Here is a 26,639-nt window from a genome sequence, read left to right on the forward strand (position 1 = left end):
GGCCCATGCCAACCTCATGGAGTTGAACAAGGCCAAGTGCAAGGTCCTGCAGCTGGGTGGGGGCAATCCCAAGCACAGATGGAGGTTGGGCAGAGAATGGCTTTGGAGCAGCCCTGAGGAGAAGGATTGGGGGGTGTCGGTGGATGGAAGACTCAACGTGAGCTGGCAATGTGTGCTGGAAGCCCAGAAGGCCAACGGTATCCTGGGCTGCATCAAGAGAAGTGCGACCAGCGGGGCGAGGGAGGTGATTCTGCCCTCTGCTCTGCTCTTGTGAGACCCCACCTGGAGCACTGCGCCCAGTTCTGGAGCCCCGAACACAAGGAGGACAGGGAGCTGTTGGAGAGGGTCCAGAGGAGGGCCCTGAAGATGACCAGAGGGCTGCAGCACCTCCCCTGTGGGGACAGGCTGAGAGAGCTGTGCTTGTTCGGCCTGGAGAAGAGAAAGCTGCTGGGGGACCTTATAGAGACCTACCAGGACCTGCAGGGGCCTACAGGAAAGCTGCTCCTGTGTGAGAGCTTATTGAGGTTTGAGAAGACCTCTGAGATCCCCAACCCACTCCCACCACATCCCCCAGTGCCACATCTCCACGCTTCTCACAATGGACACTCCTGCAGCATTGCACTCCCCGCAGCCCCTTTTCCCAGATAGTGTGGAGCCTTTTATAGCATTATTCACACAACCAGATGAATACAGCTGCGAGATCCAGGCTTCTCTCTCTCCCCATTTATCTCATCAGGAGCAGAAGGGTTGCCTGTAGGTAGAGGCTGAGGTTTTATCAGCACGCTGCTCTGCTTTCCTTCGTCAGGAGATGGCAAAATGTTCTCAGGTTCTTTGTATGCCAAACACAGCAGTCCGTAGGGCCGCTGCAGCCCAGCATGGCTGCTGGGGGATGCGTGCAGGTGAAGGGTTTGGAGCTGTGCCTGGCGCTGGGGCTCAGCTTTGGCTGCAGCAGCACTCAGAAGGTTTAGATTTTGTTCCCTCTCTCTGCAGAGCGGCCGCGGGGCTGCACTGGGGGCCATCCCGTACCGACGGCCGCAGCAGAGGCCGGCCCTGGTCCCGGCTGAGCTGTCGGAGGAGGAAGCCAGGAGGATCGCCAGGATCTTCTCTGCTCGGCTCCGCGAGAAGGAATAGCGTGGATCAGAGTGTGGGTGGAGCGTCCCACGGCACAGCTGCTTCCTGGCATCGCAGACACTGCGTCCTCGGGGAGAGGAGGTGGGAGCAGCAGGGCTCGGCCTCTGGCCCTTAATTGGCCTGATTGGGGTTTACTTACAGGGAGCAGAAGCATGGTGGCCCCCCAAGGGCAGATCCCAGGTGAGGCTCAGCCCCCCGCAGGCCAACCCATTGACTGGCTTGCTCTTCAGTTCTCCAACCACTGAGATTCGTTCTTAAGCAATTTCTCTCATTTTTATACAACGATTTGGGTAAAACATCCCATTTTGGGGCATGTCCTTGACCCAAAGGATGGAGAATGTGAACGAATTGCCATCCTGGAGGAGAGCAGAGAGCTGCTGCATCGCTGCCCATGGGCAGGGGTGGGAGAGGAGCTCCCTCCCCTCCTCGTGGCCCTTAGGAATCACTGTACATCGAGACCAAGGATGCTGTGAAACGATTGTACAAGAAAGGTTTGCATAGAAGTACCGAGCTTTTATATTATAAATTATATTGTAAATTATTTTTGTACGTTTCTACGCCAGATCCCTGCGCTGCAAACCACGCTAAGTTATGTCCACGCCGCTCTGGGAGCGCTGTTTGTGTTTCAATAAAGTGATGCCCATTTCTGGCTCTGTGTGCCTGCACTGCCAGCTGCAGCCCAATGGGAATGAACACCTCCGGGCATTGCAGAGCCGAGGGAGGGGGTCCTGGTGGTAACCCCAAAGGTGGGGACAGGGCTGCCCTGGGAGCACCGTGGCCACGTGGCTGTGAGTTTTAAGAAAGCAGGAAGAGGGCTTTTGTTGAGTTCTCACCCCATCCTGGAGCTGCTTCCCATCCCAGCAGCCTTTGTGCATCGCTGTGCCAAATGGGGTGGTGGTTTTGTTGCTCGTACTCCACGGATGTGAAGTCCCTGTTGGGGTTCCTGACGCTGCTCCGTGTGAGCGCAGGGGACACGTGGTGGTGGCTGCGGTGCAGGAAGTCCCTGTGGTAAACAAACCCTGGCAGCTGTTTGGGATTAATGACAGCCTCGTGCTGGGGACGGAGGGTCTGTCCCAGGCTGCCAAGCAGACCGGGTCGTGTTTTCCAGTGCTGCTCCCCCAGAGCTTTGGAGCGGGGGCTGAAATGCCGTCACTCCTTGGGGCTGCCAGGTGGCCCCACTCAGCAGCTCAAATGCCACCGAGGGACGGGGCTGTGCTGCCACCCGATCCCCGCAGCTGCTGGAATGTCCTCTGGGTGCTATATAAGGGGGGCAGGAGCTGGCGCTCGAGGCCACGCAGGAGTGAGATGGGGACACGGAGCTGAGCGCCCGCGGTAAGGCCCTGTGGGACAGCAGGGGTCAGCGGGCTGCACCAGGCTGCTCCGGGCCTCAGTTTCCCTAAGGATGCAGAGAAACAGAGCGGGATTTGATTCTGTGCTTGTCTGAAGCCAACCAGAGCTGTGGCAGCGAAGCGTCATCTCTATCCGTGAGCCAGGAGCCCCATAGGACGCAGCATCCCACTGCCAACCTTTGCGTTCCCCCCCAGCCATCATGGTGGGCCTGAAGCCCCCCGAGGTGCCCCCCACGGCCGCCGTGAAGTTCTTCAGCGCCGGGACGGCCGCCTGCATCGCTGACCTCTGCACCTTCCCCCTGGACACTGCCAAAGTGAGGCTGCAGGTAAAGCCCCAAGAACCCCATGGGCGGATGGAGCTCCCACAGCGCCGGGAGCCACCACGGCGATGCCACCGAGTGGGGACAGCTGGGGCACGGAGGGCAGGGTGACGCGGTGGGCACCCCACAGATCCAGGGCGAGGTGAGGATCCCACGCAGCACCAACACGGTGGAGTACCGGGGTGTGCTGGGCACGCTGAGCACCATGGTGCGCACCGAGGGGCCCCGCAGCCTCTATAGCGGGCTGGTGGCCGGGCTGCAGCGGCAGATGAGCTTCGCCTCCATCCGCATCGGGCTCTACGACTCTGTGAAGCAGCTCTACACCCCAAAAGGGGCTGAGAGTGAGTGCAGTGGGGGCTGGGACCCCACCCTCGTTGCGCATGCCAACCTGGTGTGCAACCACCCCCAATGGACACCAACCCACCCCAATGGGGGACCAGCTCATTCCACTTGGGACCAATCATGTCAGTGGGGACCGACCCACTCCAGTGGGGGACCAACTCATCCCAGTAGGGATTAACCCATCTCAATGGGGGACCAACCCACCCCCAATGGGTGGCCATTTCATCCCAGTAGTGATAACCCACCCCAATAGGGGACCAACCCCCCCCCCAGTGGGCACCAATGTACCCCAATAGGGGAGCAACTCATCCTAGCAGGGATCACCCACCCCAATGAAGGACCAACCCACCCCAATGGGGGACCAACTCATCCCGGTAGGGACCGACTACCTCAATGGGGACCAACCTACCCCAAGCATGCAGAACTCAGCCCCAGATGCACCCCCAAGCCCCAGAGTCGCCCCCCTCCCTACCGGTGGCACGGGATGGGGTCTCCAACACATGCCCTCCCCAGGCACAGGGCTGCTGGCGCGGCTGCTGGCGGGCTGCACCACGGGGGCCGTGGCGGTGACGTGCGCCCAACCCACCGACGTGGTCAAGGTGCGGTTCCAGGCTCTGGGGGCACTGCCAGAGAGCAACCGTCGGTACAGCGGCACCGTGGATGCCTACAGGACCATCGCCAGGGAGGAGGGAGTGCGTGGGCTGTGGAGAGGTAGGCTGTGGGATGGGAGGTGGAAATGGAATGGGATGGAAGAGGAGATAGTGGTGAGGAAGGTAGGTGGGATGGGATGGCATGGCATGAGTGTAGGGATGGAATAGAAAAGAGGATAGGAATGGGATGGGATGGGAACAGGACTCATAGCACCAGAGGAGTTTGGGTGGGAAGGGATCTCACAGCCCCCCCAGCCCCAACCCCTCCATGGGCAGGGACACCTCCTGCAGCCCTGGTGTCCATAGCTCCATCCATGGCTTTGGGCACTGCCGGAGAGGGGCACCCACAGCTCTGGGCATCGGTGCCAGGGCCCCCCTTAAAGGTGAAGGATTTCTGTGAGAACCGTAGGGATGTGACACTGAGCAACACGGTCAGTGGGTATGGTGGGGCTGGGCTGGGGTTGGACCTGGGGATCTCGGAGGGCTTTTCCACCCTTAATGATTCTACGAACCTCATCTCCCAGCCCTGAATGGGGACAAGGGATGGGGACAGGGCTGAGGACAGGCACGGTGGCACTGGGGCACCCAGAGGGCCGTGGGCCCCATCCCAACACCACTGCCCTCCCCACAGGGACGCTGCCCAACATCGCCCGCAACTCCATCATTAACTGCGGCGAGCTCGTCACCTACGACCTCATCAAGGACACACTGCTGCGGGCACAGCTGATGACAGGTGAGGATGGGACCGAAGGCACATCCCCATGTGCCATCCCGGTCCCCAAAACCCTCACCCCCATTCTGCCCCACAGACAACGTCCCCTGTCACTTCGTGGCTGCTTTCGGGGCCGGATTCTGCGCCACGGTGGTGGCGTCGCCGGTGGATGTGGTGAAGACGCGGTACATGAACGCCAGCCCCGGGCAGTACCGCAATGTGCCGAGCTGCCTGCTGGCCCTGCTGCTGCAGGATGGCATTGCTGGCCTCTACAAGGGGTGAGTGGTGCAGCGCCAACCCCGTACCGCCACCGTGGCACAAAGCAGTGATGGCGGACGTCCCCTCCAACGCCGCCGTCCTCACTGCAGGTTCGTCCCCTCCTTCCTGCGCCTCGGCTCCTGGAACGTGGTGATGTTCATCTCCTATGAGCAGCTGCAGCGTGTGGTGATGTTGGCCCGGTCTGCACCCCCCTGATGGCCCCCGGCACCACTCGTCAGCGCTGATGAGCTGCAGCAGTCAATTATATTAATTGCCGAAGCAGCAGGGAAGGGAGACAGCAAAGGTCCCCAACCCTATGGGATGAGAGGGACCAAAGGCAGCTCTGTGAGGAGAATGGAGAGAGGAGAAGGATGGAGGTGTTCACAGCGGAGCGGGGAGAGGAAGGAAGGAAGGAACGTGTTGAGGTTCTCCAGATGGGAACGGCGGTGCTTCCTGGCAGCAGTGGGACAGAGAGGTGGGAAGGAGCAGTGTGGGATGAGGGATGTGGTGAGTCCGGGTATTCCTCACTGATGCTTCAAATAAATCACCCCTATGGGGTCGGTCTCAGCAGGACTTGGGGCTCCGTCACCTTATTTTTATTAGGGGGGAGGGTGGGGTTTTACTCCTGGTCCGGAGGTGCAGTTGGGTTACAGCCCTCGTGGTCTTCTCCTCAATGATTCTGGTCTCGCCAAAGGGGAGCAGCCCAATACCGGGGAACGCTGCAGTGCAGAAGGAAGCGAGGAGGGCAGCAATTTGTGCACCAAAACAAGGGGAGCAGAGCCGGGGTGGTGGGAGCAGCCCCAGCAGCGTTCTGTGGGTGGATGGGGTCCCGGCACCAGGGGAAATCCCCCATTTTTACCTCACTCGCAGCGCTGGCAGCTTCACTGGGAGGAAAGCAGAGGGCTGACAGCTCCTATGACAGCAGTGCTCTCCTCAGGAGCACCTTCTTGTCGGGCGTGAGGCGTTTGGGGAAGCAGATGTTGAAGTGGATGAGGAGGTCACCCCTACGCCGCGGGTCCTCGAGCAGCGGCATCCCCTCCCCCGGCACCACTTTGCAGTACGTGGGGCTGCAAAGCGAGAGGGGGCTGAGAAGGGTGGTGAGCTGCTCCTGTCCCCACATGGGGGAGGTGGGGCCCCACTGAGCCCAGAGGTGCGCAGCGCCTCTCCTGCCAGCGCTGCCCCACACAGTGCCCCGCGTGCACATCTGAGGTTTCTTAAGGCAGATTTGCTCCCACCCAACGCCAGCCCACCCTGCCCTTTCCTCCTCTTGTCCTCACATTCCTTAACCTGGGGGCAATGCCGCACCATCCAGCTCCCACCTTCCCACTTCTGCCTCTCCAAGCGCCCTCAGGGTGAGCACAGCATGGTAGGACTCTGCCTGTGGGCCGGGAGCCCCCAGTCTGCTCCCAAAGCTCTTGGAGCACCCAAGGACCCACGCAGAGCAGCTGGCGGCCTGCAGAGGTTCCTCCCACAGCGCCCATTTGCCTGCAGCTCCGCACCACCCCCACCCGGAGTGCTCTGCTCACTGCACGATGTCGTTGATGGGGATGCTCAGCAGCCGCCCGTCCAACGTCCTCACATCCACCGTGCAGCCGATCAGCGCCTGCAGACACAGAGCGGGACCCCGAGCTCCAGCTGTGGCCACACAGGGACCCCTGTCCTTAACCATGTGAGCAGCGGGGTGGCCAAGAAGGACAACTCCCACACACCAAAGGGGCTGAGGCCCCAAACCCAGAGCTGCCATCCCTCCTCTGCACGTTCTGCAGCTGCTGGCTGAAGGCGAACGGCAGCTGGACGTCCCCTCCCTTCGCTCCTCACCTTCCCCAGGGGGATACTGGCCACGTAAATGAGGTCGTCGTTGGTTCTTTTAAACCTCGGGTGAGGTTTCTCTTGGACAACAAAGGTGATGTCGGATGGAATGATGTTTGGGCCCTAAAAAGGGGGGAAAAAAAAGAGATCTGGGAATGGTTTGATGCACAGTGTTATGCAGGGCAAGGGGACACCAATAGCTGCACCTTTGTTGCTGGCTTATAAGAGAAGAGTATTTTCTTCACTTAGGGCAAAAAAGCCAACAATGTGTTTTATCAAAGTCTCCTGTTAAGCCAAAAGAAACCAGAGTGAGTTCTGCAAATGCGAGGGCAGACAGAACAGCACCCCTTTCCATTATTTTCACCCCAAGATGAAGGCAGAAGGGGCTCCTTTCCTTTCTTTCTGATTCTGAACACAGCAGCGCAGCCACAGCCCAGAGGAATGTGTCACTTCCCTGGGTCAGTGCTAAGGGCACAGCACAGCCAGGCGTCCCGACGGGAGCAGTGGCAGAACAACAATCCTGAGCTCCCACTGCGGGGACGTGGCAGAAATAGGAAACCTGCAAAGAGCACACGGCTGTGCCTGAGGAAACCCAGCCCAGAACTTCACACCGCGGTGGTTACCTGGTCTCCTTCCTTTTCAAAGGTGACCCTGGTGCCTTGCTTCCACCCCGGCTGCACGTCAATGATCAGGATCTTGTCCCTGATGGTGCTCGTTTGGCCGTCTTCATTCATCACCTGCAGGGTGGATGAGCTTGGGGGTATAGCAGGGGAACCTCTGCTGTCAGAACAGCTCCAGGCCGGGCTGGATGTACCCCAGGCAGTGTGATGTGGTGGGGGGAAGGAGTCCTCACCCTGCCTGGCACAAGCTCCCTCACTGTCCTTACCCGGTGGGAGATCTTCATCTTCTTGGTGCAGCCAAAGAAGAGGTCTTCAAGGGAGACGTGGAGGTCCCACACCATTGGTGGGTCCTGCTTCATCACACCTCTTCCATGCAGCCCTCCAAAGGGCAGGGTCACCTCCAAGCCGTCCTTGGTGAAGAACTCTGCAAGGGGCAGCATGGGAGACGCAGGGCTCCAAACCCCAGTCCCAGGGTGAAAGAGAGAACAAGACTTCCAGCAGAGAGGAGATGGAGATGAGATGACAGGGAAATATTTCACTCAGAGGGCGGTGAGACCCCGGCACTGCTGCCCAGAGCTGTGGGTGCCTCATTCCTGCAGGTGCCACAGGCCACAGATGGGCCCTGGGCAGCCTGAGCTGGGGGCACCCAGCCCATAATAAGGAGTGGGGCTGAGGGGCCTTTGAGGTCTGTTAGGAGGAAGCACTGACACAGACCATGAAGTTCAGGGACTGGTGGTGAGAACAGCCCTAAAAGGGCACAGGCTGCCCCAGGGATGGCAGCAGAGCACCCACCCACCTGCAAAGGGGTTGTGTCCTCCGAAGAACTCCTTGAAGACTTTGTCAGGGTTGTTGTGGAAAACGTACCCAGCAGTCCAGGCATCCTCACCGTCGGACCCCACAGGGATGCCACCTTTGAGACCTTCTTCACCAAACCTATCATAGATGCCTCTCCTTACGGCTAGGGGACAAGGAGAGATTGGGAACAGCCATTTTGGTGAGAGAAGGACGCCCTCAGAGCAGCCCTGCAGAGAAGGATGTGGGGCTTCTGGTGGAGAAAAGCAGAACACGAGCCAGCAGTGTGTACTTACAGCCCATGAGGCCAGCAGGGCCGCACCAACAGAGGGGGGCAGTGGGCATGGAGGGGATTCCCCTCTGTCTGCCCTTGTGAGGCCCTGTGTGGAGCACTGCATTCAGGCCAGGGGCTCCCAGCACAGGAGGGATGTGGGGTTGTGGGTCCAGAGGAGGGCAAGGAGATGCTCAGAGGACGGAACATCTCTCTATGGAGATGGGCTGAGGGAGCTGGGGGTGTTCAGCCTGGAGAAGGGAAGGCTCTGGGGACCCACACTGCAGCCTTACAGTCCCTAAAGGGAGCTGATATATAGGAGGGAGAGGGACTTTTCACACCATCTAATAGTGATAGGACAAAAAAGGGAATGGCTTTAAACAAAATGAGAGGCAATTTAGGTTAGATGTGAGCAGGAAGTTCTTTACCCAGAGGGTGGTGAGGTCCCAGCACTGCTGCCCAAGGCTGTGGGTTCCCTATCTCTAGAGGTGACAAGGCCATGGATGGGCCCTGGGCAGCCTGAGCTGGATGGGGGAGCGGGGAGGGTGATGGCACCCAGTCCACAACAGAGGGTGGGGATGGGAAGGCTTTAACATGCCGTCCCACTTCAGCCATTCTGTGATTCTGACTTTCTCCTGCTTCTGGTTATGGAGGAGAGCCCCACGCTTTTCTTGGGCAGAGATGTGGGAGATGGGGCTGCTAAGGCTGAGGATGGATTGGATGTGAGCAGGGCCCGTATGAAATTTACAAGTGTGGACAGTGATAGGACAAGGGGGAATGGTTTTAAAGTGAGACAGGGGAGGTTTAGGTTGGATATGAGGAGGAAGTTTTTCCCCCAGAGGGTGGTGACGCACTGAACAGGTTGCCCAAGGAGGCTGTGGATGCCCCATCCCTGCAGGCATTCAAGGCCAGGCTGGATGTGGCTCTGGGCAGCCTGGGCTGCTGGTTGGCGACCCTGCATATAGCAGGGGGTTGGAAATGGATGAGCATTGTGGTCCTTTTCAACCCAGGCCATTCTGTCATTCAGTGCAGTTCAGCCCCCACTGCTTACGGTCGCTCAGCACATCATAGGCCTCCGCCAGCAGCCGGAACCGCTCCTGAGCCAACGGCTCCTTGCATTTCTGCGGGTGGTTCTCCAAGGCCAGCAGGCGGTACCTGCGGGGGGAGGAGCAGAGCGCGGCCTGCAGCCCCCGCCAGGCCCTGTGGTGGGATTGAGGCAGCCGGCTGCCCCGAGCCCAGCCCCACGCTGGCCGTCCCCAACCCCCTACGTGTCCCTATCCCAGCACCCCCCCTTACGCCTTCTTAATGTCGGCGTCCGTGGCGTTGCGGCCCAGCTCCAGCACGGCGTAGTAGTCCTGCCCCATGGCGGCCCCGTCGCTATGGATACGCAGCCCGCGCGGGGTCACCACGGCAACGGGGCCAGGCCGCACTTCCGCCTCTTGGCCAAACTTCCGGTTCCGGCGGCGCAGGGCACGACGGGAGTCGTAGTTCCTTCAGCGCCGCCGCCATTTCCCGGCCCCGACGCGACTCCCCGCCGCCTTCTTAAGATTAATGACGGCTTTTCCTCCACACGCGCTCTATGAAAGCTGCTTTATTTCAGCCCACAGTCACCCCCCACGACAGATAAAAAACCGGCTGCAACGGGCAAACCCGAACAGCTCACGCACAGCAGAGGCGGGGTGGGGGAGGGGAAGCAGCCCCCGGCCTTCCCCACAGCCCCCCATGGCACACACGGCCATATCGGCGCACCCCCCGCCCCTACAGGTCGCCCAGCTGGTACCGCCGCACCACCCCGTCCCTGCAGCACGTGTAGATCTGCTTCTCCCACGGAGCCACCTGAAAAATAGGGGGGGAGGGGGGGCAAAAGGCAATAAGCCAACAAAGCAGGGCGGGGGCACAGCGCCCCTCGTGCCGTAGGGGTGGGTGAGAGCAGAGAAAGCCAACAGCTCCGCCCCCGCTGCAAGGTGATCTGCACGCAGGAGGCAGACGTGCCGAGTGCTGTTTTCTCCCTGAAAATTGACTTTTTCCATCCCTCGGTGCCACCTGGGAGAAACGCTCCCCTGTCCCTCTGCTACCCAGCAGCTCACTGAAGGAAATCCATATATCAGGAGATGATGATGTGTCCCTTCCTGTGGGTTTATGTGCAGTCTGTGGAACACACGCTCCTCTGTCCTCAGAGCAGCCCTGACACCCGGCTCGGCCACTTCCAGAGCTGGGAGTCCTTTCAGATCTGTTCTATAGGGGAACAGCAGGTGAGCGTGGCCTGAGGCAGGAAGAGCTGCCACCAACTCACACAAAGCGGGCCCATGAGAAGGCAATGAGGTTCATTAAGGCCAAGCGCAGGGTGCTGCATTGGGTTGGGGCAATCCCAGGGGTTTGTACAGACTGGGGGAAGATCTCCCTGAGAGCAGCCCTGTGGAGAAGGACTTGGGGGTCCTGGGGGACGAGAAGATGGATGTGAGCCAGCAGTGCACGCCTGCAGCCTGGAAGGCCAACTGTGTGCTGGGCTGCAGGAAAACAGGGGTGGGCAGCAGGGAGAGGGAGGTGATTGTGCCCCTCTACTCAGCTCTTGTGAGGCCCCCTCTGGAGTACTGGGGCTCCCAGTACAGGAAGGACGTGGAGCTCTTGGAGGGAGTCCAGAGGAGCGCCGCTAAGATGATCAGAGGGCTGGAGCACCTCTCCTATGAGGAAAGGTTGAGGGAACTGGGATTGTTTAGCTTGGAGAAGAGAAGGCTGCGGGGAGACCTCATTGTGGACTTCCAGTACTTGAAGGGAGCGTATAAACAGGAGGGGGAACGGCTGCTTACGAGGGTGGATAGTGATAGGACAAGGGGGAATGGTTTTAAACTGAGACAGGGGAGGTTTAGGTTGGATATGAGGAGGAAGTTTCTCACCCAGAGGGTGGTGACGCACTGAACAGGTTGCCCAAGGAGGCTGTGGATGCCCCATCCCTGCAGGCATTCAAGGCCAGGCTGGATGTGGCTCTGGGCAGCCTGGGCTGCTGGTTGGCGACCCTGCACATAGCAGGGGGTTGGAATTAAATGAGCATTGTGGTCCTTTTCAACCCAGGCCATTCTCTATCATTCTGCAACCATATGAAGGGGAAAATGGGTTTGGGTACTGCTGAATTTGATAGGACAAGAGGTCAAGGCCTCACATTGCACCAGAGGAGGGGTCAGTTGGGTATTAGGAAAAATTTATTCTCCAGAGAGTGGTGATGCAGTGGCACAGCTCCCAGGGAGCGGAGGAGTCACCATCCCTGGGGGTGTTCCAGAGCCACGGGGATGTGACACTGAGATGTGGGCAGTGGGCATGGTGGGCTGGGGTTGGTAACCTCAGAGGTCTATTCCAACCTTAATGATTTTATGATTCCCAGAATTTCGCAGGTCAAATTTCAGGCTCAGAATGATACTGCATGCTAAACTTTCATTTATCAGCTCAGGAAAGGACTGTGGAGGGGGAACCACTTAAAACTAAACTGATTTTCATCAGTACTTTGTGGTTCAGAGCCCAGGGAACACAGCTCACTGTCCCTCATCTGTGTGGACATAGAACAGCTGAAGTACTTTGTGGTCTCACATCACATAGGAGCTGAAGACAGGCAGCACTGTGCTGCCAACTGTTGCTTTGACCCCAATAAACTCCCAAGCACAGCTCAATCCCAGCTTCCTTACGGGAATAAAGCATTCTGTCAGATCTACTTCACAGCTAAATTACTTCTCTGCTTCAGTTCTACTCCTGCAAACTGGAGATAATACTACCATGTACTGGAGATAGTACTACCACGAGAGATGCTGACAGCATTTGCTTATGCCAAACATTAAGATTATTCAGGTAGAAAACCTCGGGCAGCCAATTCCTGAGATAAATGCAGCTGCCTGCTGCTTGGCATCACCTTTCCCCAAGCACTCTACTTCAGTCAACACACCATATTCCTTACCTTGTACACAGGGTCACAGTCTGCCTCTGTGAGGTCGATGACATAATCAAGGTCTTGTTGAATGATAAAGCACGTTCCATCACCTATGCAAGCAGAAGGAACACCAAGGAAGGAAGGAATATTGGGTGATGAGTAAAAACAGGCCACATTCTTTCTATAAACAGCACTATGGGCCTAGCAGAAATGCTCAAGAAAAGGGAGACGTGCTGTGAGGGCATCAGTGAGATGGGAAAAGGCTCTAATGATTGAGGAGCTCCTTGCAGGCCCTGATCTGCAAGGAAAATATCACAAAGCAAAATGGAACTACGTAACAGGAGGTTCCACTACATCACCTTTTTGCAATGGACACTTTGTCAAGCCCTCTTGTAGTGGCTTGGATATCCAATGCTTGTGTATAAGAGAGGGCGTAAAGAGCACAAAACTGCTCGTTTCAATTCTATGACAGCAATTGAGTTACCTTGGCTGGCAATGAATCCATCTCTGTACGGGAGCAGAGAAAGCACTGGTGCTCCTGATCTGTGAATGATTTGGATGGGAGCACTGGAAAAAAAAGGAACAGGAAGAAGAAAAGCATTATGGACAAATCAAAACCCATCCCAGTGTCTGAGTGCTGAAAGAAGAACGTGAAGTAGTGATTAAAAGATACATGAGGAGAACATTAAGACACTGGGATTATCCCTACCGAAACAGCCACAAGTTTGGAGCTTATCCTGCATGGAAGACTCCTCAGATTTTTCCACGCCAGGCTCCTCTGTCCTCACCCAGCCATCTGGATGCTCCTTGCTTAGACCTTGCCCTTCACACCAACTAAAAGCCACCTCAGAGCAACCCAAGCATCCTCCTGAATGCTCCCCAAGAGAAAGAAAAGGCTGCAAGGGGCTCCAAAGCTCACAGTGCCATTGCCTGGGCTGTATCCACCTTCAGAAGAGGCACTGTCTGCCAGCACCTTTGATCTGACTCTTCCTCAGAGGAAAACAACTAACCACAATTGCCATTTAGTACTTGCAGCCCTAGGCATGCACTCACTTGGTGTTTCTCACATCCAGCTGATAGATGTTCCCATCCTGAGTCCCTGCTAGGAAATAGGTACTTGAGAGGAATGTGCAGCAATTGAATGCATCAGATCCATCAAAGAGGAACACCTGGGAATATAAAAAACAGCACGTGTCAGATCTCACAGATGTGCCAAAGCAGCCACAGGACAGCCAGGAATAGGAAGCAATTTACTCAGGAAGTCAGTAAGGTTGTTTCTGTGAGTCATGGCACAAACTTGCAAGTCCAGAGGTAGGTTAATAACCCTCTCAACTCTGCTCCAAGATGTGTGGGGAAACAGTGCCCTCGAATCAGCCTTGCCAAATAGCACAGCTACTGCAATCAGTGAGTGCCCCTGGGTCTCCTCTGGAGAAAGGATCCATCACACCACGACAGGCAGACCAACACTGAGCTCAAACCTGTCTTCAGACACCCATGGAGCAGCAAGACCAGATCTGCAAAGCAGGTTTATGAAGACTGCTCCCTTCTCACAGAGCCACAGTCCTCAGTGCAGGGCTGCAAGCTACTACCAGCCAAGCCTTTGCCACCCCACTCACCAGCCTTGGTGAGCATCTGCTCCACTCAATTTTCACTCTCCACAAGAAATTAAATCTGCTATGCCAGAAGCTCGTGTCCTACAGCCCAGGACAGTTCTGTAGGATCTTCAGGACCTCAGATCTACCAACTCTCCCTTCCCTTTGCTGGAGGGAGATGGGCTGGTGAACACCTCAGATCCCTTTACATGCTATTCAAAACAAAGAGCAGTTTTACACCTCAGCTGCGTGGCTGTGCAGCCCAAGCAGGGAATGACTGCTGGGAAGGCAGCAGCAGCTCAGCAGATACAGCCTCAGTTCCTGCATTCTCAATGACATCTACTGGCTGTTTCATTTGCCACATACCTGGGTGGAACGCACGAGCAATTCTTACTCCTCAACCCCCAACATATAAACCTAGCCAGAAAAAAAGGTGAGAAAGGATCCCTTTATTGTACTGGGCTTTAGTCTCTCTTTCAGTGAATAAATACGGGGGAGAACACTGCAACTTGGGACCCCAGCCCAAAGGCATTGCTCCCCAGAGAACTGGATAGATAGCAGGTATCTATCTCCTGAGAAATAGCTTTATCCTGAGAGATATCTATCTATCTCCTGCGAGATAGCTCTCTCAGGAGAGTGCCACAGGACTTGGAGCACAAAACCAGTGCGTGTGCACGGTGCTGGTTCCCATCCCCTCCTGCAGAGGGGTATTTTCAAGCACTACTGATAGTCTCAGCCTCCTTACCGGCTGCCTGCTCTGCAGCCCAACTCCTTGCAGCTTCTTGTCCTCTCGAGCCAGCAGCAGGATTTTCCCTTCTGTCCCAATCTCACGTTCACCTGAGAGGAAGACAAAGGTTTTAACTCCAGCAGCACAGGGAGACAACGTCCTGAAGCCTGACAGTTGGGATCACAAGTGCTGAACCCACAGCAACATCCCTCTTATGCAAAGCAGGCCAGTAGCCAACAAGACTGCATTCTTAATCACCCAAGCTGGAAGATAAGGCTGAATTCCTCCACAGGGCTGTATTCTGGTGACCTGGTGAGGGCATACAGCAGCATGCCACGCTCTCTGAATTACAGCTGCGGCACCAGCTGACAGAATTAAGGGGAAATAAAGGTTATCCTTTAAAAATGTTCCTTACTGGGAGCTTTTTCAGGCGTGCCCAGGTTCACTGAGTCATCAGCAGTGCCCACAGCGATGCCGTTGATGGGAGAGCCACAGTCAGCAATGACAGCCAGACAGGAGGATTTGCCACAGTCCCAGAGGCGTGCAGTGCCATCCCTAGAGCAGGAAAGGACATTTCTTCCCCGATCCACAATGGCAGTATCCAAAATACCTGCATCAAAGCAAACATGCCTGCATTCAGAGACAGCACAGAAGGCAACGGCTGAGAAGAGCATACATTTCTCAAGGCAACCACACACCCACCTACAAGCCCCAAGGCAATGACTCCAGGGAAGTCTATGTGAAAGGCAGCAGCTCCCAGTAGATCAGCACGGGAGTCATCATGCTGCACAAGGGTGGTATACTACTAATCACAGAATGGTTGAGGTTGGAAGGCATTTCTAGAAATCATCTGGTCAAACCCCCCTAAATTATGCCCCCTTTTCCCCCCTTGTGAGCTGACACTTGGAACAGAACTGGGCAATGACCTCCTGCATCTCAGGCTGAGCTGATACTGCAGCTCCTGCCAAGTTTCTACCTCCAAAGTTAACCTCTAACCTTGGCAGGAAGCAATCTAGCCCAGTACTCTTACAGCACTGCCAACTCCAGCTCTGGATGATCCCAAAAGCTGCACAGGGCAAGCAGTATCTCTATTACCCAGCTGCAATAACATCAAAAGAGCAGTCTTAGCAAATGCTAATGCCCCCCAGACACTCCATTTTGAGTCTAGATTTGAAAAAAAAAACCCATGACACAGTGTTTTTCTGGAAGGGAACAGTCAGATGGTTAGAAGACTCAATTAATACTTTCCCTACAGAAGCAGTCATTGAACATCACAAGCTGAAATGACAGGGGAAGCCTGAATCAGTGGAAGCCAAGCAGTTTGGGCTGGAGTTCTGAAGGTGAACCTTGGAACCATCAGGAGCCAAACAGAGCTCTTGTGACCCAATGCCATCACACTGCCTGCCACGCTGTGCTTAGGACATTTGTGTCAAAGTGTTTTAAAGCCATGCAGTTAGATCACATGAAAACAATGGCATGTTCAGTGCAAAACAAAGTTAATCAGGCTTTCAGCAGGTGGCTGCATGGCTTACCCTCCTCAGTAAAGCAGCTTGTGAGGTGGGGAGAACAGGAGCCTGTGCAGAGCTGTGCTGTTTGCTCAGGAAGGTGGGAATTTGAGCAACGTTTTGGGCATCCTATGCTGCATCTGCAGCTCACTTGGACTTGCTCATGCTCACCCAAGTGTTTAAATTGGTAAATAGGAGTAAAAGAGGAACTTGTTTAAGTATCGTGTATAAATTCAGACTGCTTTTGAATGAATGGTCCTGGAAACCAAATCTTCTCAGAGATTATGTCAAGCAGAGGCTCTGTCCATAGAATCACTTGAGTCGGTAGGGATCTCTGAAGGCCATCTGGTCCAAATCCCTGCAGTGAACAGGGACACCTACACCTCCATCACGTGCTCAGAGCCTGGTCCAGCCTGACCTTGCTGATCTCCAAGGATGGGAGATATTTCTGCCCAAAAGCTTGCTCTCAGGAGCCTTTCTGGGTGGCTCACCGTCCATGCCTTGCAGTCCACTGGGACTAAAACAGAATCAGTTGGAAGAGTTTGTAGCAACCACAGCAAATAGCCCTCAAATCATCACAGAAGGTGTACCAGGAATCATCTGTGCAAGGAATTTATTGTCATTTTCAGCAGCAAAATCATCAATAGGGGCAGAGCTGAACATCTGAGAATGAACAGGCTTATTCCAGCCTCTATAAAGAAATAATCATTGAAGCATCCTTGCAGCTGCTCTTGCTGTGCATGATGCTGAAAGTGAGAATGGCATCCTGAAGGCAGCAACTGCCTGTCCACCTTCTGCACATCTCTTAAAGCTGCTGCATGCTTTTCTAGGCAAAGGAAAAAAAAAAAGGAAGATGCTCTGGAGCAACTGAAGGTGAGAATGATGAGCTGGGAATGAGCAGGAGGCACTCCCTTGCAAGCAGCAAGGCTACCAATGCAGGTCAGAGCTCCACCTCTGGCACACACAACAGGCTGAGGGATCGTGTCCTCCCTCAGCTGAGCAAGAGAAAGTTCCAGCTGTTTAACACAGCAACCACTGATCTTTCTATTCACATTCTGGGAGGCTGAAAAGCTTCTGAGATCTAACACAAACGCACAGCACAAAGTGCAGCAGGCTGGGGACTGAACTTCAGCCCTTGGGTGCAATGCAATTACACACACAGCAGGTTAAGCATTTTAAAGGCTAAGTACTCTGTACCTCCTTTGTGACCTTTAAACGTTACTACGCAGCTGGCATCTTCTGCTGACCAGATCTTTAGCTGGGCATCCATTCCCCCACTCAGAACCACAAGGCCCGATGGGAAAAACCTGCAACAATTCACATCATACACATGGCCTTCCAATAGTCTCTGGAAAAACAAAGAACTACATGCTAGTTCCATCATCATCACCCTCATGCCAAGCAGTTTTTCAGCTATGACACTGGATAGATGGGTGTTACCACGTGGGCAGAGGAATAAGCTCAGATCCTCCAGGTCTGCCCTCCTCGAACAGATTTATCTGAATTCTAGGCAGGCAAAAAGGTACACCGAGCCCTGCTCTGCTATGTGAATAGCTCACTGCATAGCAAAGGAATTACATTTGTTTCTAATAACAGATTAAATGTCACGGGCAGTTTCTTCTTCTCCTTTTCTCTATCACAGAATAAAGCAGTGCCTGTACCACGCAGGCTAAGAGCTGTAAGTTACCTCCAGCACTCCAGCTGTAACTCCTCATCTTCGAGCTCTCATCACACTGATGAGCACTCTTTCTTTTCAGAGCAGTTGTGCTTTTCAACAGACACAACAGAAAACCTCTGAGATGTACAGATTTCCATTAGCTTTTCAATCAAGAGCCAGACCTTTGCCTGCTCACAGCATGCAGACAGCCTGACCCAGGTTGTGGTTGAATGACTTTGCAACGTCACAGACAACACAACACCAAACAAAGCTGCTGCTCTTACTCTTATTTCTCCATTTGCAGCCTGCCAGATCTTCATGGTCCCATCTGTGCTGGTAGACACACCGAGCCCTCCACCACTGGAAATATCCAGACAGGTAATCTGCAGGAGGGACAAACCACACAAGAAGTTAGCTTTAGGTTATCCTTTACATAGCAATTCCTGCTCAAGAACGTATAACCCCACAGGAGATGTGCTAAGTACATCACCCAGCACAATTATCTCACAAAGATAGATTGCTTAATTCTTTAAAGCATCGGGAAGTGCCCCTGCATTTAGCTAAAGATTTCAGCTTGATAACATTTACCATCCTTACGCTCACTGGCTTTGTCTCCTCAAACTCTCAGTACATTTTGAGCTATTAACTATGCCTTTACACGATGAGATGAGCTGGTTGCTCAAGGAGGCTGTGGATGCCCCATCCCTGCAGGCATTCAAGGCCAGGCTGGATGTGGCTCTGGGCAGCCTGGGCTGCTGGTTGGTGACCCTGCACATAGCAGGGGGTTGGAACTGGATGAGCATTGTGGTCCTTCTCAACCCAGGCCGCTCTATGGTGAGATGAGCAGGGGAAACAGAAACTGGCACAAAGCACCCCAGATTTCTTCTAATTGCCGCCAACCAGGCAGAAAAATTGTTATTCTCTGCCTGTTCCTCTGCAGAGCAGGAAAGAAAAGCAATGCTGAGTCAGAGGGCTGCATGGAAAGTAGTTGGATTTTAGGCTCACTCCAGATGAAGCAGGAACCTGGATTTTCCTAGCAACTCCTATATGCAGTTAAGCAGAGAGCCAAGCTGCTCTGCACAGCCCCAGATAACTGCATGCACTGACTGCCCAGCCTGCAGACACTGGTTATGACATTTATGAAGCCAAAGTTTCCTGAGGCACTGAACTAAATCTGATTTGATGCAAGCAGGCTGCTTCCTTGGATGGTCTCTGTCACAGCACGGTACAAACAACTGCATGCTCTGCATTAACACCAGCACACCTGAGTACCTTTGAAGAGAACAGATGTTAAACTCACACTACTGTAAAAGGGTCACCATTCCCACAATGCAAGGCATTACTGCTGCCACTGAGAAAGGCAGATGTGTTGCAGTTGTGGATGAAGTGATGCAAGACAACAGCTATCCCACACCTGAGATCATAGAATGGCCCGGGTTGGAAGGGACCTCAAGGATCACAAAGCTCCAACCCCCCACCACACACAGGGCCACCAACCTCCACACTCAATACCAGCCCAGGCTGCCCAGGGCCCCATCCAACCTGGCCTTCAACACCTCCACGGATGGACGGGGCATCCACAGCCTCTCTGGGCAGCTGTTCCAGCACCTCCCCACTCTCTCTGTCAACAACTTCCCCCTCACATCCAACCTCAATCTGCCCTCCTTCAGCTTCAAACCATTTCCCCTTGTCCTGCTCTTATCTCTCCTCTCAAAGAGTTGCCTCCCCTCCTGTTTGTAGGCTCCCTTCAGGTCCTGGAAGGCTGCACTGAGGTCACCCCGCAGCCTTCTCTTCTCCAGGCTCAACAAGCCCAGCTCCCTCAGCCTGTCTTTGTAGGGGAGGTGCTGCAGCCCTCTGAGCACCTTTGTGGCCCTCCTCTGGACCCTCTCCAACAGCTCCCTGTCTTTGTTGTATTGGGGGCCCCACACCTGGACGCAGTACTGTAGATGGGTCCTCATGATGGCATAGTGCAGAGGGACAATCCCCTCCCTGTCCCTGCTGGCCACCACTCTGCTGATGGAGCCCAGGATACCATTTGCTTTCCGAGCTACAGGAGCACACTGTGAGGTAGAGGTTTCCAATACAGATTGCAGCAATAAATGGCAGAAAAAACACCTGGGTTTTGTTAGAGCAAGGGTTAACGCCAGCATCACACCCTGCACGAAGTAGTAAAGCTATAATGGCTGGGTAGAAGAACACTGCCTTCTCTTGCAAGATTTGGAGGCTGTTGGATTCACTCTGCATTATCTTTAAAACCTTCCAAGTGGTTATATTTGCACTCCGTGGATTACAAGAAAGCTCTGCAGTGGCAAAAGCCACCTACAGACATGAAAAACACCAATGCACTGTGAGAAGTCACACTGAGGAACACAGACTGCAGTTCTTATGGCGCTTAAAGTGCACATGCATCACCCAGAGTTTGTGCCTCCGCTTTAAATATAGCCAGTTTGGGAATTAAAAGAGGAGTTAGAAGATGTAGAAGCAGGAGTGCCTGAGCTATTAAAAAGAAAAAGTCATTAAATACATTTACTTACATATGGTTAACCCGGGTGACGTTTAATTGAACAAGCCAATCCGTGGCAATTTGCTCTCTATTAAGCAGAAAGCAGCCTGTGAAGGACACTACACAGGAACAAAAAGCCTCACTGATGGATGACACCCACAAATGCTCAGGAGGGATACAGAAACAGGCAAAGGCAAGCATGAGCACTCAGAACAAGCAGCAGCAGGTAAGCAGGGCAACAGGAGCCAAGCTTTAAACTCATCTACATGTTAATGGGTATCGGTTCAGCTGCTGCCAGAGGAGCTCTGCAGCACAGCTGCAACCCATCACACCCCTCTGAAAGCAGACTCAACACTTCTGCCTGCATTTCCATTTTGCTATGCTGTGAATGTTGACCGCATTTATCACACAAAAAGGCAGCTGGGGACTCTTCAGTAGCATAGAGCTCAGAGAAGTGATTCACCTCTGCCTCAGGAGCTGCCTCTGTGCCAAGCCTGGGCTCAGCACAGCCCCACTGCCTCTTAAAACAGCTGCAGAGCTGTGGAATCGTCTCTGTGTCAAAACGCATCTTGATTTATATTGCTGTTGAGCTTCATTAACACAGACTTCACTTTTCAGCGCTTTCTGCTGAGTTTATCACAACAATTTACTCAATAAATCACGAGTCAGGTGTACTCCATCACTGGAAGCCATCAGGGGCTCCCATTAGGGCAGCTGGCTGTGTGCAGGCTGCACGCTCCATCATTTCTTGGATCATTTCCCTACTGGGGTTAAGCATTCAGCAAATGCACAGCCCACTGCCCAGCAAAGCCAAGGTTTGCCTTCCTCCACAGTGGAAATTTCAGGTCCCAGTTGGCTGCTCTGTATCAGGGAGGAGCTGTGCTTGTTGCACCCCCAGATTGCACAGGTGCAAGAAAGAGGATTGCTCAATAAAACAAGCAGGTCTTATTTAAAGTAAGTGGCAAGCTCATAAATATATATTTTAAAGTATAAGTTGAGCTTCTTTAGTCTCTGAATTCCCAAGCAGATTAAGATGAATGCATGCAACATTCAATTCCTGGCTGCTCCATTCACCCTGCAAATGGAAGCTCAATGCAGCTGTCTTATGGCAAGCAGCACAGACAGCTTCATTAAATGACAGCAAACGGGCACTGCAAAGCAGGGGGAGATTTAATCAAAGGTGAAGAGCTCAGTGCACGGAGCCTCTTTTGTCTTGTGGGCTGTTTTTCTTAGGCATATTAATTCATCTATCTTACAACTTCACAGTGGAATCCACCATGGAATAGAATATGAGCAGATTAGAACACTTGTATGAAAATGGTTAAAACCAAAGTGACTTAACTAGAAGAGGAAATGTTCCAAGAAGGGCCATATCTGGTCTCTGTGGCACTGGGAAATTCAAGTTCTTTGTGATCAACAAGTTAAAGAAAAACAAAACAAAGTGTACCTACCAGCAGCAATGCCTTCTCCAAACTCACTTAATAGCTGCAGCTCCATAACACCAAATTGTGGCATCCACAGCTCAGCCCTGAGCATTCAGCCCTGCTCTGTCCTGGGAAGCCAGCCAGAGTTCCCAGAGCACCATCATAAATCCCAGCCCAACTCCTCTCAAATCCCTGTGGTTCTTTTAGCTGTCACCCTCAGACTGCTCTATAGCTACTCCTCTATTACACCCCCTTGCAGGAAACAATAAATATACTCCAGTACTCACCCCAAAACTTTAATATGAAAAAAAAAATCATATGAAATAACCTAAGAAATACAGGGAAATCAGGATTCTCCTGGGTGGAAATCACTTGGATCTTTTTATTTATTTATTATCAAAAGAGAAAACAAAGTCAGACCCAAATATTACCCAGTCCCAGTTAAGCATCCAGTTTCTTACAACTGTTACAAGGCAATTTCAACTTCAGAAACCTCCAGGACTACAGCAGCACAAATAGCCATGAAATAAAACAGAGTAGTTTTAGAGATACACGCAGGCACCTATAGAATCTTGGACTTTTTTGTGTGTGTGTGAAGCTTAACCAGGATTGTTTCTGTTATTTATAAGGTCTGATGAGGTTTACTAAGCAGTTTATACACAGCCATCACCTAACCAGGCACACAGCAGTCAGATGCATCATGAAAGCATGCAGTCGCTCCCATTTCTGTCTTACTTTGCAAAGTTACTTACACTTTTCTGATGAATTCTGGAAAAAGTTGTGTATGGTGCCAAGAATTTGGTGGACACATTCTCATGAGGACAAGAAATGAGAATGCTTTTCTAGGGGAGAAAAATAGAAGTGCTGTTAGTCCTTCTGAAACACCTGTAAACACCTGAGGCACAAACAACTTACAGTCACTGGTGATGAGAGAAGCAGAGAAATACTACCACATCAATTTCAACCTTTGAAAAGAACTCCAAGATCCCCAAGCCCAACCCCAGCCCACCCCCACGTCTCTTAGTGCCACATCCCCAAGGCTCTGGAACACTTCCAGGGGTGGTGACTCCACCACATCCCTGGGCAGCCTCTGCTGGTGCATTACAACACTTTCAAAGCAGACATTTTTCCTGCTTTTCAACCTGACCCACTCCTGGTGCAACTTGAGGCCATTACCTCTCATCCTACCACTGTCACCTGGGAGAAGAGACCGACCACAGGTCTTTACAGCCTCCAGAGACACCTGGGCACTGCACAGAGGGATACCAGGTGATAGCTACTATTTCAGTTGCCTTAAGGCTATGGCCCCTTCGTGTGTGGAAAGCAGTTACTAACCCCACATTTCCCCCAGCCCTGTCACCTTGGTGACTTCGCCGACCACAAAGCCCTCGGAGGCAGCGATGTCAGGGACACCCTCGGTGCTGAGCCCACGGCGGGTCAGGCTGCCATACAGTGTGGGCTTCCCTGCAGAGACAGCAGCCATCAGATCATCTTCCTCACATTTAACCCACAGGGTTCAATCCCTAAAACCACCTTCAACCCCCTTCTTAACCCGCAGGCGCCCCCAAACCATCCTCATAACCTCCTAGCCACCCCCCAGCAAATCATTCTCATTCCCTCTTCCTAACCCACAGGACTCTGTCCCCTACCCCCAAAACAACCATCCTCACCAGCTCCTAACACACTGGAACAGGTTGCCCAAGGAGGCTGTGGATGCCCCATCCCTGAAGGCATTCAAGGCCAGGCTGGATGTGGCTCTGGGCAGCCTGGACTGGTGGTTGGCGACCCTGCACACAGCAGGGGGTTGAAACTAGATGATCATTGTGGTCCTTTTCAACCCAGGCCATTCTATCATTTTATTATGATTCTATGACTCCTCTAAACTGCCCTCACCCTCTCCTCCTAACTCATGGAGCTCCCCCAAACTGTCATCGCTCCCCTCATCCTAACTCACAGTCTCCCCTCATATCATCTTCACCACCCACGCAAACCATAGGCATCCCTCAAACCCTCCTAACCTATAGGGTGCCCCCCAAGCCATTCTCACTCCTCCACTTAGCCCACAGCATCCTCCCACAAGCCTTCAATCCTCACCTAACCTATAGTGATTCCTGCAAAACCACCCCTACTCCCTCCTAACACACAGACCTCCCCCAGAGCATCCTCACCCTCTCCTAACCCACAGTGTCCGCCCAAAACTATCTTCACTCCTCTCCTAACCCACAGGCACCCTCCAAAAACCATTTCCAACCTCTCTGAATCCAAACAAGTCTCCTAAACTGGCCCCCACCAAATTATTCTCACCCCCTCTTCCTAATCCACAGACTACTCCCACTACCCAAACCATCCTCACCCCATCCTTATCCCCAGACTACTCCCAAAACAGCCCTCATCACCTCAAACCATTCTCACCCCCTCCGAAGTCCCACCAAACCACCTTTACTCACCTCTTCCTAACCCAAAGGCCTCACGAAGTCATCCTCACACCCTCCTAACCCCATCTCCCCAAACCAAACCTCTCTCATTCCCTCTTCTTAACCCATAGACTCATTTCTCACTCCCAAAACTCACAGCCTATCCCCAACCATCTTCACCTCTCCCTCCCAAAAACCCCCAACCACCTTCACCCTACTCCTAACCTAGAATGCCCCCCCAAGAACTCTCCTCACTTACTCCCCTTCTAACCCCCAGATTTCCCCCAATCCATCCTAATCTCTCCCGTAACTCACACCCCCCTCCCAGAACTCCCTCCACTCTTCCCAATACCCCCAAAACCTTCCACACCCCCATGCCCCCCCCACAACCACAATCAACTCCCCACCCCAACCCCACAGCTTCTCACAGATCCCAGCCGCCTCGACCCCCACAATCCCCTCATTTCTCCCTAGAGTGCCTTCCCCAGCCCCAGGCCTCCACTTCACCCTTCAGCTCCCACCACTCCCTCCCCTCCCCAGGCAGCACCACCCCCACCCAGGCCCACCACAGGTCGCCCTCAGCGCTCACCCGGGCTGCGGCAGCTCAGCCACGCCTCGCCCTCATCCCTCCTGCAGAGAGAAAGACCGGCGGTGACCGCGGGGCCGGGAGAAGGAGATCGGGGCTGGAAAGGGACCGAGGGGCAGCTCCCACCTCAGCGCCTGACTCCAGTCGCTCTGGATCCGCAGCGTCGCCGCCATCTCGATACTGCACCTCCTTCCACTTCCGCCTTCCTCCTTCCCATCAGTCCCCCCGCGGGGCGGAAGCGGAAATCCCAGGCGCCCTCCAATGAGTGAGCGCCTCGGGACTTAGCCCCGCCCCGGAAGTATCTACGCGGAAGTCAGACTTAAAGGGGACGCGCTGAGTTGCAGAGGTATGGAGGGAGCTGAACACCTACAGGGGGTATTGGAGGAGGGAGGTTCTGGGGGCGCACAGGAGGTGATGAGCCCTCTGGGGGTTGTATGGGGGCACTCATAGGGGTTTGGGATGTGGTGGGTGTCTGGGAGGGGTACTTGGGGGGTGTTGGGTGTTCTGGGGGGTTGTATAGGGGGTACTGGGTGATGTTGGGGACTGCTGAGCACCCATGGGCGTGTGGGGTGCGCTGGGAGGCATATGGGGATGCTGAGTATTCATAGGGGTACGGGAGGTTGTGAGTGTCCTTGAAGGCACATGCGGGGATACTGGAATTTAAGGGGGGTACTGGGTGCTCTGTAGGGTGTATGGGGATTGCTGGGCACCCTTGGCGGGTGCATGGGTAGTTCTGGGTGCTATAGGGGGTGCAGGGGGGTACTGGGTGCCCATAGAGGTATAGAAGGTGCTGGGTTCCACAGGCGGGTAGTGCTGAGCACGGTGTTACACGGGGCTGCTGAGCACTCAGAGAGATATGGGGAGGTTCTGGGTGCACTGGGTGCTCTTAGGGTTGTATGGGAGTTTCTGGGTACCCATCGAGGTATGGGAGGTGCTGGGTGCCGTGGGGATTGGATGGGGTGTACCCATAGGCTGGGGGGAAAGAAAGGTGGTGGTTCTGTACCACCCAAAAAGAAGGTGCTCCCAATCAGGACACTCATGGGAGACATCACCCCTCAGCCCCACTCCAGGAACCGGAGCTATGGCAAAGCCTGGACATGCCTGGAGCCGTCCTAAATCGCAGGAGGAAGAGGAGGAGGAGGACCCGGTGGAGGCCATGGTGTCACGGACGGGCTGTGCAGAACAGCACTGGGCACTGCAGGAGTGCATGGCGGAGCAGCGGGACTGGCGGCGCTGCCAGGCTCAGGTCCAGGCCTTCCGGCAGTGTATGGCCCAGCAGCAGCGCCCACACCCTGAGGAGCTGCACCCCAACCCACCCCACTGCTCCCCCAATGGAGACTGAGGCCCCCAGGACTGAACCCCCCATGGGGACACCTCTATCAGTCCCCCAGAGATGTGGGCTGTGCTATGGGACGCATTTCCTATGATTTTTCCTATTATTTTTTTAAAGCGGGTTGTTATCTTGGTTCAGTCATCTGAATTTTAAGCCAGGAAATTAAATCTGATGGCATTTGTCCTCCCAGCTGAAGAATTCATGTCATTCTGCAAAGCACAGAGAGGACTGCTGCACCGTGGCAGTACCATACAATAAAGGTTTAATCAATGAGACAGCAGCCCAAGGCATCCCAAATTGGGGCATTCGCACCGGGATTTCCACTCTGCCTTTCCCAAAGCTTTCAGCCTCTGGAGGGTGAGCTGCTCCCTTCTGAGAAGGCCCAGGAGTATTTGGGGTGGAGGAAGAAGGGAGGTGAGGTGCAGCCCCACTTAACCTCGTGGCAAATAAGCTGTAAAAACGGACTCAAATCGTCTCCTGTTGGTTTAGAAGGGAAACCTGAGATTTCTGTAGGTCTTCTATAGACCCCAGGTACAGCAGGGAAATGGCTCATTTCCTGATGAAACGCACCAAAAAAATCCATCTTTTCCTGATCTCCTCTAAGCATCCAAAATAGGGCTGAAATTTGATTAGAGTATACTTAGCCAAAGGATGGCATGGTCAGGTGGTCTCAGCCTAAATTAAAGCAGCTTTAGAATCACAGAATGGTTTGGGTTGGAAGGGCCTCAAGG

The 26,639-nt window shown here is 54.0% G+C and overlaps 5 protein-coding genes across 17 annotated transcripts in view; 3 read left to right on the forward strand and 2 right to left on the reverse strand.

Moving 5' to 3' along the window:
* The window catches only part of C2CD3 (C2 calcium dependent domain containing 3), a 58,782-nt gene extending 57,000 nt beyond the window's left edge, over nucleotides 1-1,782 (forward strand). For all 6 annotated transcript variants that reach the window (XM_040659545.2, XM_040659578.2, XM_040659562.2 and 3 more), the window contains one exon: nucleotides 991-1,782. In XM_040659545.2, the coding sequence (XP_040515479.1) occupies nucleotides 991-1,131 (141 nt within the window). In that variant the 3' untranslated portion in view covers nucleotides 1,132-1,782. The remainder of the gene's footprint in view (nucleotides 1-990) is intronic.
* Nucleotides 1,783-2,417: 635 nt separating this feature from the next.
* UCP3 (uncoupling protein 3) lies at nucleotides 2,418-5,335 on the forward strand. Of its 2 annotated transcripts, NM_001397652.1 has the most exons (7): nucleotides 2,418-2,463; nucleotides 2,578-2,806; nucleotides 2,931-3,141; nucleotides 3,656-3,853; nucleotides 4,424-4,525; nucleotides 4,602-4,782; nucleotides 4,873-5,335. In NM_001397652.1, exons 2-7 carry the CDS (start codon nucleotides 2,681-2,683, stop codon nucleotides 4,976-4,978), a joined length of 924 nt encoding a protein of 307 aa, NP_001384581.1. In that variant the 5' UTR covers nucleotides 2,418-2,463; nucleotides 2,578-2,680; the 3' UTR covers nucleotides 4,979-5,335. The 2 variants fall into 2 exon arrangements, with proteins under 2 accessions (NP_001384581.1, NP_989438.1); NM_204107.2 differs by having other exon boundaries at nucleotides 2,418-2,806.
* Nucleotide 5,336: 1 nt separating this feature from the next.
* On the reverse strand, nucleotides 5,337-9,635 carry DNAJB13 (DnaJ heat shock protein family (Hsp40) member B13). 5 transcript variants are annotated; one of them, XM_417251.8, is made up of 9 exons: nucleotides 9,551-9,635; nucleotides 9,306-9,409; nucleotides 7,988-8,149; nucleotides 7,458-7,615; nucleotides 7,195-7,308; nucleotides 6,581-6,694; nucleotides 6,289-6,365; nucleotides 5,622-5,829; nucleotides 5,337-5,481 (listed from the first exon to the last, which is right to left on the reverse strand). In XM_417251.8, the coding sequence occupies exons 1-8, from the start codon at nucleotides 9,616-9,618 to the stop codon at nucleotides 5,676-5,678; spliced, it is 951 nt and encodes a 316-aa protein (XP_417251.3). In that variant the 5' UTR covers nucleotides 9,619-9,635; the 3' UTR covers nucleotides 5,337-5,481; nucleotides 5,622-5,675. The 5 variants fall into 5 exon arrangements, with proteins under 5 accessions (XP_417251.3, XP_025008263.2, XP_025008264.2 ...); XM_025152495.3 differs by lacking the exons at nucleotides 5,337-5,481; nucleotides 5,622-5,829 and adding exons at nucleotides 6,778-6,856; nucleotides 6,936-7,130 and having other exon boundaries at nucleotides 6,344-6,365; XM_025152496.3 differs by lacking the exons at nucleotides 5,337-5,481; nucleotides 5,622-5,829 and adding an exon at nucleotides 6,778-6,856 and having other exon boundaries at nucleotides 6,351-6,365.
* Nucleotides 9,636-9,830: 195 nt separating this feature from the next.
* PAAF1 (proteasomal ATPase associated factor 1) lies at nucleotides 9,831-24,790 on the reverse strand. Its single transcript, NM_001030835.2, has 12 exons — nucleotides 24,702-24,790; nucleotides 24,579-24,619; nucleotides 22,936-23,039; nucleotides 22,328-22,417; nucleotides 17,933-18,031; nucleotides 17,189-17,339; nucleotides 14,902-15,096; nucleotides 14,505-14,596; nucleotides 13,221-13,336; nucleotides 12,652-12,734; nucleotides 12,195-12,277; nucleotides 9,831-10,090 (listed from the first exon to the last, which is right to left on the reverse strand). Exons 1-12 carry the CDS (start codon nucleotides 24,746-24,748, stop codon nucleotides 10,013-10,015), a joined length of 1,179 nt encoding a protein of 392 aa, NP_001026006.2. The 5' UTR covers nucleotides 24,749-24,790; the 3' UTR covers nucleotides 9,831-10,012.
* Nucleotides 24,791-24,890: 100 nt separating this feature from the next.
* On the forward strand, nucleotides 24,891-26,097 carry COA4 (cytochrome c oxidase assembly factor 4 homolog). Of its 3 annotated transcripts, none has more exons than XM_015281006.4 (2): nucleotides 24,891-24,986; nucleotides 25,635-26,097. In XM_015281006.4, the coding sequence occupies exon 2, from the start codon at nucleotides 25,657-25,659 to the stop codon at nucleotides 25,915-25,917; it is 261 nt and encodes an 86-aa protein (XP_015136492.1). In that variant the 5' UTR covers nucleotides 24,891-24,986; nucleotides 25,635-25,656; the 3' UTR covers nucleotides 25,918-26,097. The 3 variants fall into 3 exon arrangements, with proteins under 3 accessions (XP_015136492.1, XP_040515726.1, XP_015136491.1); XM_040659792.2 differs by having other exon boundaries at nucleotides 24,891-24,950; XM_015281005.4 differs by having other exon boundaries at nucleotides 24,891-24,921.
* Nucleotides 26,098-26,639: the final 542 nt, after the last annotated feature.

This window comes from Gallus gallus, chromosome 1 (genome assembly GCF_016699485.2).
Source record: "Gallus gallus isolate bGalGal1 chromosome 1, bGalGal1.mat.broiler.GRCg7b, whole genome shotgun sequence".
Taxonomy (NCBI): Eukaryota; Metazoa; Chordata; class Aves; order Galliformes; family Phasianidae; genus Gallus; species Gallus gallus.